This window comes from Protomyctophum bolini (assembly GCF_963924005.1).
Source record: "Protomyctophum bolini genome assembly, chromosome: 17".
Lineage (NCBI taxonomy): Eukaryota > Metazoa > Chordata > Actinopteri > Myctophiformes > Myctophidae > Protomyctophum > Protomyctophum bolini.
In genome coordinates, this window is record NC_137878.1 from 17,841,408 (window position 1) to 17,861,111 (window position 19,704).

General features: G+C 40.9%; 1 protein-coding gene across 1 annotated transcript in view; it reads right to left on the reverse strand.

The window, feature by feature from the left end:
* Positions 1-1,500: 1,500 nt before the first annotated feature.
* Positions 1,501-19,704, reverse strand: part of nfatc1 (nuclear factor of activated T cells 1) — a 51,050-nt gene continuing 32,846 nt past the window's right edge. The window contains exons 8-10 of the mRNA XM_080788298.1: positions 16,897-17,029; positions 11,677-12,240; positions 1,501-3,747 (exon numbers count right to left, since the gene is read on the reverse strand). Of these exons, the coding sequence (XP_080644424.1) occupies positions 3,692-3,747; positions 11,677-12,240; positions 16,897-17,029 (753 nt within the window). The 3' untranslated portion in view covers positions 1,501-3,691. The remainder of the gene's footprint in view (positions 3,748-11,676; positions 12,241-16,896; positions 17,030-19,704) is intronic.

The window sequence follows — 19,704 nt, forward strand, 5'->3', positions numbered from 1 at the left end:
TTATTTTAGTGCAGATAGGTCATTGCCAAATGTGTGTGTGTTGTGTGTGTGTGTGTGTGTGTGTGTGTGTGTGTGTGTGTGTGTGTGTGTGTGTGTGTGTGTGTGTGTGTGTGTGTGTGTGTGCGTGCGTGCGTGCGTGCGTGTGTGTGTGTGTGTGCGTGTGTGTGTGTGTGTGTGTGTGTAATTCAACTACCACAACCTGAACCTTGTATAAGTGTGAATTATGGGAACTACTTTAATAGCATTAACATTTATTATTACATGGAGCCTGGTAGCTGATGCAGGCCACAGGGTGTCACTATACCTAAGCATATCTTCTACTCAGAGTAACAGCAGAGAAGTTTCGTTTAGCCATGGCCTGCATATCAATAACCTTAGCCAATAACAAATACTAATCCTCTAATAATGGCAGTGATTGAGCTAAACTTTGACTGAATTGATTATACAATATTATTGATAATGACAAACTACAAGTTAATTTAATTTGGGGGTGACATTTTGAGGTGTTATAATGGCTAATAAACATTTCAGAATAGAGAAAATTTAACAATTAATGACGTGAAATCATAGCCGAGAAGGAAACCTTTTTCAACAAAAATGTCCTTGGTTTGACCATTTTAGACAACATTTACAAACAAGATTTGTGAAGCTGGGAGTAGACAGTAAAAGGAAGCCTGAATGTGTACTGTGCAAACTGGGCACAGGTTCATTTCAGTTTGAAACTGAAAATAAATTTAAAAGTATTTTGAAGTTTATCGCCTGTCCCTTTTTCCTGCATTTATTTAAAAGTGAATTATAAATTGTTTATAATTTATGGAGATTACATTTAGTTGTATGATTGTATTTTTTTAATCTAAAATCCATAAACCTAATCCCAAGCAATGAACAATATTATGAATGTGTTACAAGAATAGAGCTTGTTGGGAGGTGGAAATCCAGACTCGACTCCACAAACTCAATGTCAAGTTGTTATCAGTAGGGAAGCTGTCAGCAGTCACACATCACAGATCAGAGCTACGACTACTGTACTGTAATGAATTGTTTCGGTCGCTTCAGCTGAAAATATTCCTCTTCACAATTATATTCAAAATTACCCAATAACAAAATGGAATTTATATTAACTAGTGGTGGGAAATAACTATGTACATTTACTAAGTACTGTACATGAGTAAAATCAATTTTTGATACTTGATACTTCTACTCCATCTCAGAGACAAATATTGTACTTTTACTAATAGAGGGTATGCGTGTGACATCATCATCATATCCGGAAGTTATGCGGGAACTCCTACTGAGTGTAGAAAAACTACTTTTCTGGCCTTGATAGCCCATACATCCAAACAGAAAAGTCCTATCTGATTGCAATAAACAACATTAAACTCACTTTGCCACTCGATTTCCCACTTTATGCATGCGCATAACCTCTATACAAGCAGTAAATAGCCTCCTCCTTCCCGTGGTTCATTTAGTATCTTATAAAGCAGTAACTCACAGACAACCTAAAGAGATGATGACTATTTATTGACAATACACAACATAGTTCACAAAAAAGAATTATGGAGTTGTCCACCGACAATAATCCTTTCAGTAAACATTTTACTATGGCTTTGTTCATGCCCTCCCATTATATGGATTAAGACTTATAAATACATATAAATATGCAATGCTAATGAAAGAACCTGGAAATAATTGCTGGTAGTCACAAAACTACAAAGGCAGGTAACACATGTTTCTCATGTAGGCCTATTCAGCCTGTATGCAGAGCACCCTAAATTAATTAGTAGGTAAACCACAGTACAGTATATAGAATAATCATGTAAAAGAAGCTACTGTAAATGCTAAACATGAATAACAATAAACAAAGCACATGCTAAAAGAATAAATATATTAATACAAAAAGAACATGAATTCATACATATTGCTTTTAACCATCGTTAACTTCTTTGGATTCTTCGTTACAATCTTGAATGCATACATTCTTTGAGAGACTAATCTATACCTGCCTAATATTGCATAGCTTCCAGGTATCTATAATATACAAACTTGAGATGATTTCATTTTCAGACATTGATCAAGCCATTATTGCTGTGGTGAACAGCTGACTCCAGAACTCATGTTTACTTACAAACTTAATAAGAAACTACAATGTTCACTATGTCATACCATGGATATGGTATTTGCCATTACGAACAAAAGAAAGGAGTTTGTTTGCAATATCCTGCAACTACATCGGCTTTGTGTATGTGAACAGTTTGTAAAGGCGTGGGCTGTGAGCATCTGAGCTACTGTATGTATAAACTGAAAACCATCACATTTCATATGAGCATATCCCTCAGAGCTCAGTGTGTGATATTAGTTCACTCCTCAGAAGGCACTAGCTTGTTGTCCCCCATGGTATAGCTGTAAATTCAGATACAGTTCTGTTGGGTGCTTAATGCTGTTTGCCAACAAGGCGTTCCATTTGATTACAATAAAACTTGGATCTCTCCTGTTCACATACAAGGTACAAGTTTAGTTTTTGTCTTTGTTCAAAAGGTTAAAGGTATAATGAGTAGGGTTTTCAGAAAAACAAAGAAACAAAAACAATGTAATACAAAGACAATTGTTCTCAGTCATCACTTATGAATGCTCATGATTGGTCAATCATGGCATTTGGCTGCTATAAATAACACTGTTAGTATGGAGTATGGATGTTATATTAATAGACTGATTAGCTGGATCATCTCAAGTCGCAGATAAAAGTCCAGGACATGTTTAGCTTTAATAAACAGCTCATTAGCAACTGTAGAATCTAATGGACTATTTTCTTTAGTGGAAGCAGAGCAATCATTTTAAATCAATAAAATAATTTTGGTTGTTATAGGGTGTGTCAAATGATTGAAGTATCCATGTAATAAGCAGTATAATGAACAGTGAGGGGGTCATTATTGAGAAATAAGATTCAAGAACCCTCCTTCGTATTAGCATCATGCATCACCCTGGACTTTATTTCTCAATAATGACACCTCACTGTTCATTTACCCTTACCTAAAAGTGTGGAGCAGTGTCTGTATCTGCAGCGACCCTTACCTTTATAAATTCCCTACATTTGAATGTTGTTGTGCTTACAAATTGCATCCGAAAAATCCCACTCATTATACCTTTAAAATTAAAGAACTGAACTTCTAGTCAAAGGCACTTTTTATTTTCTGACTACAAATCCTGAAACTGAAGCTCTACTGATATTTACATGACACACAGGCACTGTATCATTTACAAACTACGGAAAAACAACACACACACACACACACACACACACACACACACACACACACACACACACACACACACACACACACACACACACACACACACACACACACACACACACACACACACACAGCTTGGTCCTCTAAAAGTATACTTTGGGTGGGGCTGGGGATGGCAAGTTGGAGTGCTACATACCTGATTTACATGTCTACTTACAAGAGTCAATCTCGTGATTGATATCTCTGTACAGGAAAGGCATATACGAAATATGACAAGGCACACTCTGGTCTCTGGTCCATGATAAATCTCTTTGCTCGCCATGGATTTCCTTTTTGCAACTTCCTGCATACTGTAGTCCAAGCACACAGAACGTACTAGTGTCTTTGTCTGGTATTTCCCTTTTTCGGTTTTAGGTCTTGCTTTCGGGGTGACGGTGGAAAAGCTACGCTTGACTGTGGACGGAGATGCTCGACAGGTCATTCCTGATTATCTCATTGACTGAAAAGGAAAGGGGAGAAAGGGTTGGTCAGTATCTCAGTTACACAGAGTGTGAGTAAACAGTAAAACAACATACCATTTATAGACACTTTTAGGTAAAGAGCAGGTAAATTTCTTAGCATGAGTGCCCCTGATTGGAATGGCATCCTTAACCCTGAAAGTGTTAGCTTAACCCTGAAAGTGTTAGTAGGGAGTACTACTAATGGAGCCATGTAGTGTAGGTGTTCATGTCAGAGATGCCAGACATTTCTTTTGATTCACCAACAGAATGCGACCTCCTGCCCACTCCTAAAGGATCAAGGTGCATTGATCTATTGAGTCCGGCAGCTGAGGTGAATGGGTGGGAAATTTGGTATATGGTCTTTTTTATTTTAAAAACGATTGCCCAATACTAACAGCCGGTCAGCATGTGGATTCATGAATGTATGTACAGTATATAGAATTATAGACAATATTCTAGGCCAATAAAAAATACTATATACCAAATTTCCCGCTTTAAACAAAAGAAGACTTTCGGCTGCCGGACTATATCTCTTTTTATCAGCTGTGTTCTTTGGCAGATGGAAGGGAAAGGAGCCATTCTAACAAAAGCATTGTGGTTGTGGAATACCTGACTGAAGGGGCCATGGGGGTAATATGTGAATTTGCCTAGCATAGTATAGTATTATCAACAATTAATTGATTTACATACATAGATTTTAACACACTACACTCTGGTTAACCCATCGCCATTTCAGCAATTTAACATCATTATTTGATATCATTATTCTGCCTTTGTTGTTTAGTTGTTGTTTAGTAGAGATTGCAATTTGCATGACATATAAACCCTACAGAATAATAACGATTAAACACCAGTGAATTCACAGTACAAAATAATTGTATCAGAGTCCCTGCCTATTTCATCAACAAGGTTAAGAAGTCATGCTCCAACGCTCAGGTTCAGGCAACCTTTCATCACTCTCATAGGGAACGATCATAGGAAATGCGAGAGGGGAAGGGAACACCCCTGGTGCCTGAATGTGGAAGCCGAGCCAGCAGACCTTCAGAGGAATTCCCTCTGACTGGACAGTGGCCCTGCGGCACCGCTGCAGCCAAGAGAACAAACTGGGCCTGGAAAAGCATCCTGGAAATCTGAGATTCCCCTTCACACAATGGAATGGTGTTTTTTTTTTACTTCAGCTCAGGCCTTTCCCTCTTTGACCCTGCAATCACACAGGCACTTCCTTGCAGAAATCCCGCTCACGTCCTCTCGTACCAAAGGGTGATAGGGCGTGCCACACAACCTTTCAGCCTGTCCTGAAGGAGAACCTTCAAGTTGTTTACCAGCGTATGACAAGGCATATCAAGATATCACCACATGTATGAGGAAGCTAACTGAGTAAAGACCTACGTACAGTAGCCTGAGCCCATCTAACTATAAATGCAGTCTCTGTACGTACGTCTGTAATCCACGTAACTCGAGCACCGTTTGCCCTACCGACTTCAAATTAGACGCATGCGTTCCACACCCCCACAGGGAGTGCAGTGCCCGGTGTTGAGTCTGTTGGATAGCCGGTTGTCCAGAACCAGTACAAAATCCTCGGCCCGGGCTCTGGACCTGATCACCCCTATATCTCCATATATTGAGCTGTTCTGACATCTGCATAGACTCCATATTTTGCCATGCCTGACAAAGAACTCCATATATGGGCATAAAAGGGACACATTAGATTGGCAAATAGGTTGGGCATGGAACAATAATAGCTAACAGAATGGTACATCAACCAAGAGAATCGGTATTAACAATTACATCAGGTAAGCTACCCAGAAAATGGATGCCAAGACTTGCCAGTTCTGATCGTAGCCGTTTATTATGTTCAGCACAATACTTCACTGGCCCTGGGACCCGTCAGACTGTCTAGACATATAGTTGATGCGTTTGGCTCTCTGATTGACTCCTATTAATAAGGAAACAGGAAGAACCGAGTGTTGGATAACTTATGGTGCAGAGATCTCACATGAATGTGTCATAGAAATACATGGACGCAGTGAACCTGCTGTGTGACGGACCACGAGCACAGGGTGTATCTCACAACAATATGTCTTCATGCAGAACTTGGCACAGGGGGTAGAAGATACTTGTCAGGGGAGTAATGACATTTATATTCAGGTGCACTCTTCCTTTCTTGATGTGGCTTAACAGAAGGCCAGGGAGAAAAAAATAGCTTTACCTTTCCAAAGGCACACCTAAAGCGCTTTAGTTTTATCTGTGCAATACATCACGAAACAGAGGCCGTCCAAACCCATCTTTTAGATATTAGCACGCTGTAGGAGGAAAGGCATATAGGACATGCAGACTATCTGCCAACGGAGACCTTGAAATCTCTCCCTCCTGAACGAGGCTTAGAGGAATAAATCTCTGCCGGGAGAGTTGACTTCACCAGACTTCAGCTTCAATTTCACCCTGATCGGTAACAACTTAGTTATGATAACAGTAAGATTAGAAAAGTCTAAATGTTCCTGTGTGAATACGGTAAAAGATACTCTGTCAAGTACTTTATCCGAAAATCACACAGTTGGTCTCTTAGCAGCTAGGCGAATGTGAGAAAATGACCAAATTACAACCTTAAGAAATAATGGAATCTTACTCATTGTAAGATGTAGGCTAAAGGTTAGAGTGGCGTTTTTTGTAAAGTTGACAGCTTCATATGCAAGGCTTGGGAAATGATGAAAGTGAATGAGTAATTAATGTCTGATCAACTAACTTTGAGCTCTATGCCAACCCTCTTTGTCTCCATTCATTGTGTATACAATTATTTGCTAACTCTCTCTGTATTCATTGTGTATAGTCTACTACAGCTCTATGCTAACTCTATCCATGTGTTGAGTATTTAGCACTATATTACCGTAACTCCATCTTTTCATTGTGTATCTACTGTAGCATAATTATTATCTTTATAAGAGTGTGAAACAGAGCATTGTTAAAAAGAAAACTTTACTGTATGTGCGCTGAGAGAAAACCTCCAAAGAAAGAAACATAAGTAGCCTAATGCACATATTTATATTGAGCATCTGAACACTATATTTATATTTAATCTGTCTGAAAACTTTATACAACCTGGAGGTTGACGATTATACGATAAAAGGGGACGTTAATATGCCCATATCTCACTGCATACATCTAGTCAGTACCGTATGTCATCAAAACATCCAAGTCAGAAATATTCACACCATAAATTATGTTTACACCTGTTTGTTAATGACACCAGGACAATGAATAGAACATGGGGCTCATATACTTTTCTTTACTTGATATATGTAAGGAAACCCAAGTTTGCCATGAACACCACAATGCGATGATATAGATAGAGATAAAACAAATGGACATCACATGCCATAATAAATTGCCATCCTTTACTTCCACTGATGTCACAACAATGATTGTTTGCATGCCCGTTGTCAAGGACTACATATCATTGTGCTGCCACATTTTAAGTGAAGGGTCTAATTGAAAAAAAGAATAATTAAATTAAGTCATTGATATCTATGTATATTTATTTACAGACAATCTGGACTCTATGGCCACCACAGAAAATAGGGTCGACACCAACATAACATGGGTGTAAAGTAGCTCTGGTCACAAGACAGTCATAGATACCTTTTGCATCAGGATAGAAATCATGCTATTGCCTGATTTATAATTTGTCGTATGCTACTGTTGTGCTGATAATAGCCGATCTACAAGCTCACAAGTCACATTGGTGCAGAACACCACTGTATGGCTAAATATAAATATGGATTGGGGCGCCGGCTGGCCAAGTTGTCCAGGCGCATGCCACATAGGCTCTGGCCTGACAGCATGTTACGTGTTAGAGTCCCGTTCATGAAGACCTTTGCTGCATGTCTCTCCCCTGACCTAATGTTACCTCCATGACAGCATGGTTCACTTCACATGAAGTTAAGTTGCTGTATGCATAGTAAATAAATACATATACAAGGGGTGTCTAAAACTGGAAGGTAATCAAACCCAACGCTCAAATCCAGACACACATTATTATTGTGACACCGCTGCTACAAGGGATTACCTTATTAGGGAGAGTTATTAGTTATTGTACGTGTCTAACACGGCACTCCGGCATGCAGGAAGGGTAGCGATGGATATGAAGCAATTGAGGAACCCGTTTCCTGTCACATCGAGTTCCATGGCAGCTGGGGCTGACTGATATAGATTGCCTTTTCTAGCAGGAAGGCCCAGGACAAACGAGGAACTCCCAAACAATTAGCAGGACAACTCTGGTTGACTCATTAAAGGGGTTCAAACGCGTCAACAGAATCCGGTCTCGCATTGACAGCCTCTTTTAACACAATAACACCGGGAGAACCGCTACACTGTCAAGCTAACAGCCATCTTCCAAATCTATAAATAAGCTAACCAAACGATGGGGGATAGGAGAAGAACCACAATAGTAAATACCCCAACACTTTATATAAATGATGTTATTGTTCTACCTCTTAGTCTTGACCTAATGTTACCTCCATGACAGCATGGTTCACTACACATGAAGTTAAAAGTTGCTGCATGCATAGTAAAATAAATAAATACATATACAAGGGGTGTATAAAACTGGAAGGTAATCAAACCCAATGATCAAATCCAGATACATTATTCTGACACTGATGCTACCGGAACAATGACAGAATAAAGGATGGGGGATATAGGAGAAGAAGAACCACAAATCCCCTCGGTTTACTGCAATGGCAGGTCCGAGGCCACAAGATGTTCTTGGCCTGTACTAAGGTTCCTGCTGGTTTACAGTAAAAAGCCCAGCTATACTCTGTTAAGCGCCAGTGTTGCACACTGCAAATAGCAGGTCTACACAACACGTTACACCGTGACATGTTGTGAGCTTGCAGATCTGCCATTTTCAGTGCATGACACAGCCAGCACACATGTCGTCCCACAGCAGTGATGGGACTGTCAATAGGCTACTTAAAGTATGGGGGATGTTTCCTGCTCCAAGTTATATCATCATGAAATATATATATATATAATTCTAATTGTCAAGTTCGTATGCAATATGCCACAGACATTAAGAACGACAATAAGGGGGCGCCCGCTGGCCAAGTGGTCCAGGCAAATGCCACATATAGGCTCTGGCCTGACAGTGTGTCGTGTGTTCGAGTCCCGTTCATGATGAGTCTTGACGACCTTTGCTGCATGTCTCTCCCCTTCTCTCCTTCCTACTTTCCCGTCTGTCTTCACTAATAACTATCAATAAAGGCAAAAAGCGAAAAACAAAAGGACGACAACAAGCAACAATACAATGTATACATTCGACAAAGTACTCAATCACAGTACTTAGTAAGTCAAAGCATAAATACTCCTGGTCAAATATCACTCAACTTCAAATGAAAGTTTATCTGTCAAATTTGTATTCGAGTTAAGCTGAAGTAGGCTACTTGCTTGAAACAATACTCTTTCAAAGGGTTGCCAAACTTGCCATGCATCACAACACCACGATTCAACATTTTAATCGAGTGACCGACCCAAGCAGACAACTCACAACCACTGATCCCTCCAATGCTCCCTCCATTGAGTACAAAACTCTGACGCCGGCATTCAAAGCAACCAAAGGTATGGCACCACCATATCTTGCAAGTTTGATCGCACGCTACAAACCTGGCACTAGTTAGGTGCCAACGTTTTCTCTTCACGACATTACACTGGTGCCGCTGCTATTGCAGCGACCCCACAATTATTAAAGGTAGTGTATGTAATCATTTATTTGTTAGTTTTTTTGTTAAAGCTCTCTTCTACAATCATTGGTTTAGAGCTTTTGTTAAATTTCCAAGTGTGTTGCCAAATTCAGCCAATTGGGAGAGAGCCTTTATTAACCTTTACCAGCTTAATTTTAATAGTGTTCTAGTTCCAAATGTCTGCTCACTTCTTTGTAACCTTCCAATTTCACTTGTTAATTCTGTAAGCTGTATGATATCCTGGTTTGATTAAATTGGTATCCTGACCTGAAAATGAGAAAGCAATGGTTAAAATGGGAATATAATTTACATCAACACTTATTTTAACAACAACTAAAATCATTACTTACTGCACCTTTAAGGTTTCAGAAGGATGGATTCACTAATTCAGGACAATTCATATGTTTACATACGCTGCCAAATGCCAATCACACAAGACAAGACTATACTAAATAGTCAGCGATTGTTGTATTACCACAATACATTATATTACCCTACTGCAAACACATTCTCACTTGTGTTTACCTCACCTCTCAACACACAACTTGTGCAGTAGAAGTTAAATGAATCAATTTTACTTTGATGACTCCTCTGCATTTCTAACTATTAGGAGCAATCGGAAGTTACTGTCATGATTTACATCTCAGTCCAAATTCTTCCAGCTTTTCTCTCGAGCCCAAAAGACAAACTCCAAACCTTACTAGTACTACACAGCAAGTTTTATTGCAGCATGGCCATATTCCATCTCCCTTAGCCACAGGAGCACAAGGCTAGACCAGTAGACCCTGCTGCCTATAGACCAGGCTCCCAGCCAGTTATGATACATGGTCTGGGGGAAAAGTGACTCACTACCAGTTGGGTCAATATATTGTATCAAAATGTTAAATACTGTCATGTTAAATACTGCATATTCTGATAGTAATAATTGCTATAGTTTATAGTTAGTTAACATGTGTTTCCCCATCTCTACAGCTCTTTCAAAATATATTTTTTTATAAAAAAGAAAAGAAAAATATATTACTTACAATTACAGCACCTTTAAAATCCCTAAGCTCCCTAAAAATCTCATATTTTCTTGTGTTAGCTTTCACGAGCATGGCTGACAAGGAATTACAGTAACACCACACCTGAGTGAGCCTGTGAAACCAAAACCAATAGCAATCTTTGCCAAACCTATTAACAGAGTGTGAAGCCACATTAAGTTTGGAACGCGTAGAGACATTTCCTTCAATTTGCCAATGAAAACAGCATAAGTGGAGGGGGGGAAATCCTAAGAAATATATACAATTGTTCTAAATTACTGTACTATTTAATACTTCACTTCACTATACCTACTTCCAGTTTGAACTTGACAACCCCCAGGATATGTGAGCAGCAGTGATACAACAGTTTGAGGGAAATTATAAATAAAACCGTACTATTGACAGTGTCGTGTGCCCCCCTTCCCCCAATAATTGGGTTTTAGTTTTATATTATTTATCCAGACGGTTATCAGGAAGTGGCATGAGAGCGAGGGGAACCATACATCTGTAGTCCTGGCACCATCATCAGGAAGTCAGTCTGTTCAGCTGGGGCTCTGGTAACACATCAAAGCCCTGACACTACTCTCTCTCTCTCTCTCTCTGTTGAACCGATAGCTGCTGGTTAGTGCTCCTTCATCGACTTGCACTGACAGAGCAGGTTTCCTCCATGTGATTTACTGTGTATGGGGCCCAGGCACTGTTGTCCTGCCCCAGGGAAGCTCATTTATCTCATTTATTTCGAATCACTGCAGTGCAGTACGTACGTTACAGCCCTCAGAACTTCAGTCGTGAATGCAGAGGCCCCAAACGAATGAGATCATAAAGTCTCTCTTCTAGCCGACCTAAGATAAATAATAGAGTTGCAAAAAGCTGCACTTATTTTATCAGTGAGGTCTTGAACCTGGCTGCCTCGTACAGGATTTAAGGCATGATATATTAATCAGGCCTATCAGGTTCCTTTGAACTAGTTACCATATAAGTTACCACACATGACAGGCTGACAGCAATCGGGGGAAAGATAAACTATAAATTGGTGTTAAAGACACGCTATATCATTCCTTAACAAAAGCACATCATTATAACAATATGAAAAATGTCAACTGCTTGGGGAGGCCTTGTTGACGTCTGCACCTTATCTAGTTTTATGTCATTGCCATCATTTCGTACTCACCATCATCAAGGTACATCTGGTCTAGCTCCTGTGGCTCCTGTTTGATGTTAATGGCCAGTGTGGGGGGGCTGGCCCCTTCCTGCAGGGAGGAGCGGCCTCTCTCCGACACCTTGGGGAGCGGCTGTGCCACTGGGCTAGTGCTGCCACTGGCAGGCATCAGGGAGAAGGGGGTCTCGGGGCCTGTGCCAGGGGTAGACGACTGGGAGGTCGGGGAGGAGGAGGCACTGCTGGCTGAGTAAAGGTCTGACGGCTGGTGGTAGCGTCCAGGGGTCTCCTGGATGATGGACACGTGTGGCACCGGAGAATGTGGATTCTTGGAGAAGTGAGTGGGCGAGAGATCGTGCAGTTTAGGGCTGGTGCTGGGGGAGGATGAGGAGGATATCGAGGAAGGCTTGGCTGCCAGTCTCTGCTGGGCCACGGGGTATCGGAGGTCAGAGGGCATCATGGGAGTCATGACTTGCGGGGTGAAGTATGGTTTGGGGTGCAACGCCAGGCCAGTGCTGCGCTGAGTACAGACCAGAGCACCATCGTAGTCGTCGTGTGGCTCTGTTTTTATTGTCGGGACTGATAATAGAGGCACACAGAGAGAGAAAAAGAAGAAAAGAATGAATAAGAAGAAAGAATCATTAGTAAACATACATCTCGGTCCCCTTTGCGAGTGTGATCGGGAGAGTAAGTGTGTGAGTGAGTGGGTTTGTGGCTAGGATACCCAGTGCCAAACAAACAGTCGCATCAATGAGACTCTGTGTCTAGGCCCTGAGCTCTCCCACCCGGGCTGAAAATATTCACAAAACAGGGGAAAAAAGGGATGAATCATCACCACAAGAGACATCCAGCTGGTTCTATAATAAAAGGGCCTATTTTCTTTGGATCCTTCCCTGGCGCTAATATCCTCTAAATGTGTAATATTATGAAATATGCAGCTGCCGTATAAGCTTCATACTCAATGGGGTTCCTGCAATTTCAAACAAATTATCGCATACTGCATTCTAAGAGAGATGCAGGAGAGGTTTCAACTCAATGTAAAAGTTGTGTGTGTGTGTGTGTGTGTGTGTGTGTGTGTGTGTGTGTGTGTGTGTGTGTGTGTGTGTGTGTGTGTGTGTGTGTGTGTGCACGTGCGTGCGTGCATTTTAACATAACCCCTTAGTTCAAGGCATGGCTAAGTGAAACAAAATGGTGGAGTGGTGCGCTCGAGGCTTTGCGGACTGTGGTGATTTTACAAGTGGGGACCATGGCTGGAGCTCAGACAAGCCGGGTCTTTCTCCGCAGCCTTGTTCTTAGTCCCCAGGACTTGGCCACCCGGCCAGATTCCAGCATAGCTCATGTTGAACATAAAGTTTTGAAATGAGGGCCCTCAATCTGCTCCCGTTTATGATACAGCATCAATCTTATATAACAAGCGACGCAGCGCTGTCCATCTATAGGGAAACGAGTGCAATGTTCTCAACCCCAGTTTCATCACCGCATCAGCTTTCTTTAATCACAGTAAAAGGGGATCTATCACTTCTTTTCATGGATGTGGGGATTGAGAAGCTGTTTCACATTACGAAGAGAAGCGTGTACTTGGGTTCAGGGTTAAAGCAGTAAATAACTCTTGCTTTATTCTTTTTACAGCGTGTCTTATTGGACGTTCTCAGTTTGTTTTGGCTACCTACAGTCAAACGTTTTTATTCGATTTTTATTTTGTCTGTACTTGCGGAGGTTTGTGCAATCTGTGTTTTGCCAGGATGCTTGTCTTCTTAGCCAGGTCTTTTGAGAGTCTTTATTTTCTATCGCAGCGCGACTGGCTGGGTAACCACTTGAACCATTAAAACCCTATACTTCATTGAAGTTTGGAACAACACGTTGCACGACGTAAAATGTGTTGCGGGTTGGTTGGGAAGACGAGATGCGTGACACTGCAATCACTTCACTTCCATTTTCTGGCGACGGTGAGTCGCAGACAGTATGAATACTAAAATATGTGAGACTACACATAGTGCGACGGATTCCTGGACACCCTAACCCATAAATATATATTTTTGGGGGGGATCATGAGTAAATATCCCTTTTTGTTTGTGTTTCTTACAATTTCTTTAAATTATTATTTACCCCCTCCCCAAACAAAAACAAAAAGAACTGAAAAAGCTAACATTTTTCAAAATAATTTAAGAAGTTTCCATAAATTAAAAAAAGGAAGAAATAGTTATATCTCGCAATGCACGGCAATGTGAAATAGGCATTGTGAGGTTCAAGGGTTGTGCTTTATTGTTACATCTAGTATACATTAGACTAGAGTAAACTTTTTTTTGTTGCTTCCTTCAGATATAACAAGAACAATAATGATAAAACCGTAAAAAGATATTAAAAAGAAAGTACGAGAGTGCAAGAAGGAGCAAAACAAATCGGTCAGTGTATACACCAGCGTATGTACACATACATACCATATAATCATGGTATACATAACATCAACAGTAGCTGCCACCTAACCTTATGTAAACAACTTATACAATATATTCTATATACTGTACAGCAGAATAGATTAGGTAGGAACAGTTCAAGCATAAAAGAAGAAGAACTTGGAAATAGTCTATTTTCCCTTTAAGTGGTTAATTCAAAATGTATTGTTTGGGGGTCACGAGCTGAAAGGTTTGTGAGACACTGGCATAGAGCACACTGCCGTCCAGCCCTCCCTCCTTCCTCTGTCAACAACTCTATAGCAGGAACTCTGATGAGACGCCTTTACACCAACCACAAGACTAAAATAGCAGGCGCACCCCTATTTTCGGCACAGCCACAGGAAGCGTGTCTGTTAGTGGAGGACAGACAGATGCAGAAATCACACAAACGAGTGGGAGAACTGCAAATGTTTGTCTTTGCCACAAAAAACCTTGTGAGAGTGCACACAGTAAAACTCCAGTGTTACTTTAACGCTTGCCAAAAGGCTACAATTGCACACTCTCACTCTATAGCGTGAAAAGTTCTAGTCAGGGTATAAATTAAAATATGTAAACAAACTGATTCAGAATCCAAATTATTCATTTGCACATCTCTGCTTTTGATATCATCCCTCAAAAATAAATACATGCACTTCCTTTTGGGAACACATGGTTTCATTCCTCAGAAAAATCTCTCTGATCAATGAATGTTCATATTCACCTGGTTTCTTTTTCGCACCCAAAAAAACGTCCATAAAGCAGTTTTATAGTACCTCAAACCTGTCTCTTTGCCCTCATTTAGCATTTCAGGATCCATTACTTAATATGCCAATATGTCACGTTGCATGCACATTGCACCAGTTTTCAGTGAGTGCTGGTCTGGAAACCACATCTTTGGAGGTACAAATCCATATGAATGCTTTATGCATAGTGCCAAAGACCACCAGGATCTTTATGGGTATAAGCTTCAAAAACAGTAACCACAACACAGATATACAAACTCGCAATGTATTGTGAGCTTGTAGTATATGGTCTTGTGTGGTTCATAAAATAAATTACAAATTGAAGCCTTTCTTTTTTTACTGTAGTGTACACATTCACCACTTGTACAACAATGTTCTTCCTGATTCTCAGCCGCTTGAGACATCAACCATAATATGTCCACCACCTCACTTGTACAACAATGTTCTTCCCGATTCTCAGCCGCTTGAGTCAACCATCTCAGCCTGCATGCTTCATGAAATGTACATCCTTTCTAGAAGACAGTGACCAGACTGGCTGTCCCCTGCTTCTGATTGTCCCCTGCCAGACTCTCCCTCACCAGCCTGCAGGACAATACTCCACTTTCACAGCAGGGCGCTCTGGCGCCCACATACAGGGCAGGGCCAGTGCCGTTGAATCACAGCTTTGAACCACCCTGGATGCTTGCTCCAAGTCCCAGCGGCAATTAGCAGTGCTTTTTTTCTTCAGCTGTTGGGTCAGCGGTTTTATTTAGTCTGGCAATAGGTTTGCTATTCACATGACAGGCCTTTCCCATAGCCTTGTATTTCCCCGCCCTTCTATGCCCCATTCATAGCAGAGTTCCAACAGCTACAGGTATGGAAAAGAACAAATTTTATTGAGATAGATTTTTACAATGGAGTAATAATAGTGTTGCTTTGTTCCTCCCTTGCAAACCACAAGACAAGGGGAACACAATCGGTTTGTTCTCGTTCTCAGATGTAAAAAATGGTGGCTAAGATCATTCTCATTTTGTCTAGGATCTGAAAGGACAAAGGGCAGTTGGATTTGGCATTATAGGACCACTTCACTACTTTTCAACCTATCTTCATATAATTGGTCCTCACTATGATCATGACAAAATAGCACAATTCTTACCAGCTGCTGTGTGAAGCACAGCGGAGCTGGTTTATGAACGATCGTGTTGCCTTTCTGGACTAGCAAGCCATCTCTCTCATTGGCTGCCATGGTGCCCGTAGTGCTCGTACTATCATTTTAATTGGCTGCCGTATTGGCTGCCTCGTAGTGCCCGTACTAGCAAGCTATCATTCTCATTGGCTGCTGTTTTGGCTGCCTCGTCTCTAGGCAACCAGCCACTTTTTGCCTCTAGGCGACCTCTCAGCCATGGGATGCTAGCTGACTGCACAGCCATGAAGTCAAACCATCTGACACTACTTTGATTAAACTGGAACCCGCCGCCAATGACTCAGAATTCTTTAGACCAACTAATTTGAGCATAACAGTGCAGCGCAGCTAAACAGTGTGTAGACCTGCATGAGAGCACACCCGCTGATTTAATGGGTAACAGTAACACATTTGAGTCTCAGTCTTGACAAAGTGAGGGTAGAGTTTGATTTGTTTTAAAAACAGAGGGGGGGGGGACATTTTCTTAAGCCCCATATACGCGAAAATGGCTGATCTGCTATAGAGGGTATGCGTGTCACATACCTGGAAGTTATGCGGGAATGCCTACTGAGTGACAAAAAACTACTTTCTGGCCTTGACAAACCATACATCCAAACAGAAAATCTGATTGCATTAAACAACGTTAAACTCACTTTACCACTCGATTTGCCACTTACTTTATGCATGACATACCCTCTATTTTCAAATTGTTTTGAAATTGTTAAATTGTGATATTATCGAACAAATAGGCCTATCAAACATAGACAGTCTACTCTACAGTGATGAAATTAAAAAAAATTACCAGAGGGGGATATCAAAAGCAGAGGTATGGATCCCCCAACAGCGTCAGTAAATGCCTAAGAGTGAAAAATGAATGAGTCAGAGAAAGATAATTTACCATTGGCAGGCACATAGGTGAAACGCTGGTATTGGCTTCGTTTCCTCTTGCCGTTGCATACGTAGAAATTCACTTGGACTGGGGTGGATAGTCTCTGGTTCCGATAAGGAGGGATTTCAACCAGAAGTGAATTCTGCAACACACACAGAGATAACATAAGCCCCCGACACTATAGCTCAGACATATTGGTCGGATCGGATGTGCGATGTAGGTGTGAGGGCCGCGTAGCAGCCTGAACCTCTAGTGATTGAAAAGGACAAACAAATATCTCTCATAGAGCTCGCAACACTGTTGTGTGATGGAGAATAAGTTAATAACATAACCCTATACTTACTGTATGACACAAATAACAAAAATAGCCGATCTACAAACTGTGAGCTGTTTTTGTGGTATTGTTTTGGCCAAAAATAGGGATGCCAGGTGTAAAACAGAACAATTATGTTCAGCTGGGCAAGGATATTTTTTTTTATCTCAGAGTCCCAATTAATAGGGTTGTATAGGGGTGTGTTGATAAATATGAACAGGCTAGACTCCTCTCTTGACAATATCTTTGACTAAACCCAGTCCTTACAGTCCCGAATAAATAAATCAAATACACTCAATGCAGAGTAAGGATATTACCAGAGCCAGGAAGCAATGAAATTACCATAAATACTATTCTCAAACTGATTTTGATTTCCATTTTCCCTTATAGATAGTCCTAGATATAAAAAACTACTTTTTTTAAAACAGATTATAGTCCATATGGGAGAGAAAGTGAGAAGCCCTGAGGTAAGGTCATAGTAAACTATGGTTGTTTTCATGGCGAGTTACTCTAAATTCAACTAGGGAGGATCCAGACAGTTTATTTCCCCTGCGCAGCTCCCTGCTGTCTCAGGAGCGAGCACAGAGCCACGAGAAGCCAAGAAACCGGGTTCAACCCCTGGCCATGTAAACTACACAAGATCTATGTGTTTATATGAGTGGGTGGAGGTTACACTGTGTGTGTGTGTGTGTGTGTGTGTGTGTGTGTGTGTGTGTGTGTGTGTGTGTGTGTGTGTGTGTGTGTGTGTGTGTGTGTGTGTGTGTGTGTGTGTGCATGCATGCGTGCATGCATGTTTTAGGTGAAGGTGTAGAATAGATGTTGTTTGTTTGCTTAACCCATTAAGACCAGAGGCCAATTCTACAAGTGCCTAAATCGGTAGTACTAAAACCTTTTTGTGCCAAAGACCTGCAGAATTTTTTGGCCGCAAAAAAACCCCAGAAGAGATTACTTAAATCTCTCTGACTTAAAATTATTCAAAGGTTTTCAAAGTAAACTTGCAGATGTACAAGCCCGCAAAGCGGCATGAAGTGACTCGCTGTGAGCTATTTTTGAGAAACGCAATTCTATTTCCTAAAGGTTTTCAGAAAATCTCAAATGAATGCAATGTAATGTAAATGTGGGCCTATGTGCAGAATGTGTAGATTGCGTGTCATATTGTTATATGAATGTGAGTATACGTGTCAGTATGAAGCACCATTTATAATTCTTACGACACAGTAAGAGAATATTGAAACACAATGTGAGCTTATGGATCGGCTGTTTTCGGTGTGCAAGACCATTTTAGGTCGTACAACAGAGTATAAATCAGAGAGAGAGAGAGAGAGAGTGTGTGTGTGTGTGTGTGTGTGTGTGTGTGTGAGAGAGAGCGCATGTGCACACGCGCACTATTCAGTAGCCAGAAAGGAAGTCATCTGTCTGAGTATTATGGTTTGGAGGAAGGCTAACTCTGACAGGTACAGGTGAGACATGACACACGATGAGTTAAATCACTGCAGTCATAAAGTCAAGTGAAGCCAGATGGGGCACTTCACCCACTCTTCCTCATTGCCTTCCAAACTGCACTGCACAACACACCACAGGAAAACAGCCTTCTGAATCTGTCATCCGCTAGCTTCAATTATAAACCCAGCTGAAATATGGCCATCAGTCACTTGAAGGAATGATGGTTATCAGAGATTTTGTGTTTTTCACCAAATATCTACTTTTGAAATTATACAATGGGCTTTCAGTCAATTTCAGAAGCTCCAAGTGCCACACAAGCTCTACACACATTATTGCTGTACGCAATTGCTGTAATGGCCATTTTTACATGGGCACCATTTTTCTCTTATGTCATACTAATGGGGGTTCCCAGTCCCACACTCCCTCGTGTATAACGTAAGAGCAAAATGTGAATCAAGTCAATGTCCTGCTTTAATTTAAAAGAAGAAAAACGCTAAATGATTTTTACACTCTTTCTGAATAGCTTCTACTCTCATTCGATTTCCCTGTGGTCAATCCCTTGCTCCTGAACTCTTCAAATCTCTTTCTCTCTAGGGATGCAGGGGATGCTGAAATTGTCAGCCTCATAGACTGGTACACCTGCAGTCGTAGTTCCAGCACCAGTTCTGTTCTGGATTCTTGGAACCTTGGTGATTTCTAGCGAACCAGTCGGCAAAATGAAAAAGAAGTTTTTCACACTTTTAGAGCATATCCGTGCCGTGGTCATTATACGCCAAAACGATGGTAAAATGTCCATCTTTGTGTATTTTAACTATTTTTATATCAAAAGTCCATAAGAATCTAATTTGAATTACTTCCTTTGAAAGAAAACGTGCTGCGTGTCGAGTCCTGCATGAATAAAAATGAATCTTGATTTCATTCACCTGGTTTATTCCCATCGCTGCGTGACCTCCAAACACGGCTGATTTTTATTAAAAAACTAATCTCATCCAAGATGACATCCAGACAGTGCATTACTAATTTTAAACATAATCATCACGCTAAAATATGTATGAAAACCT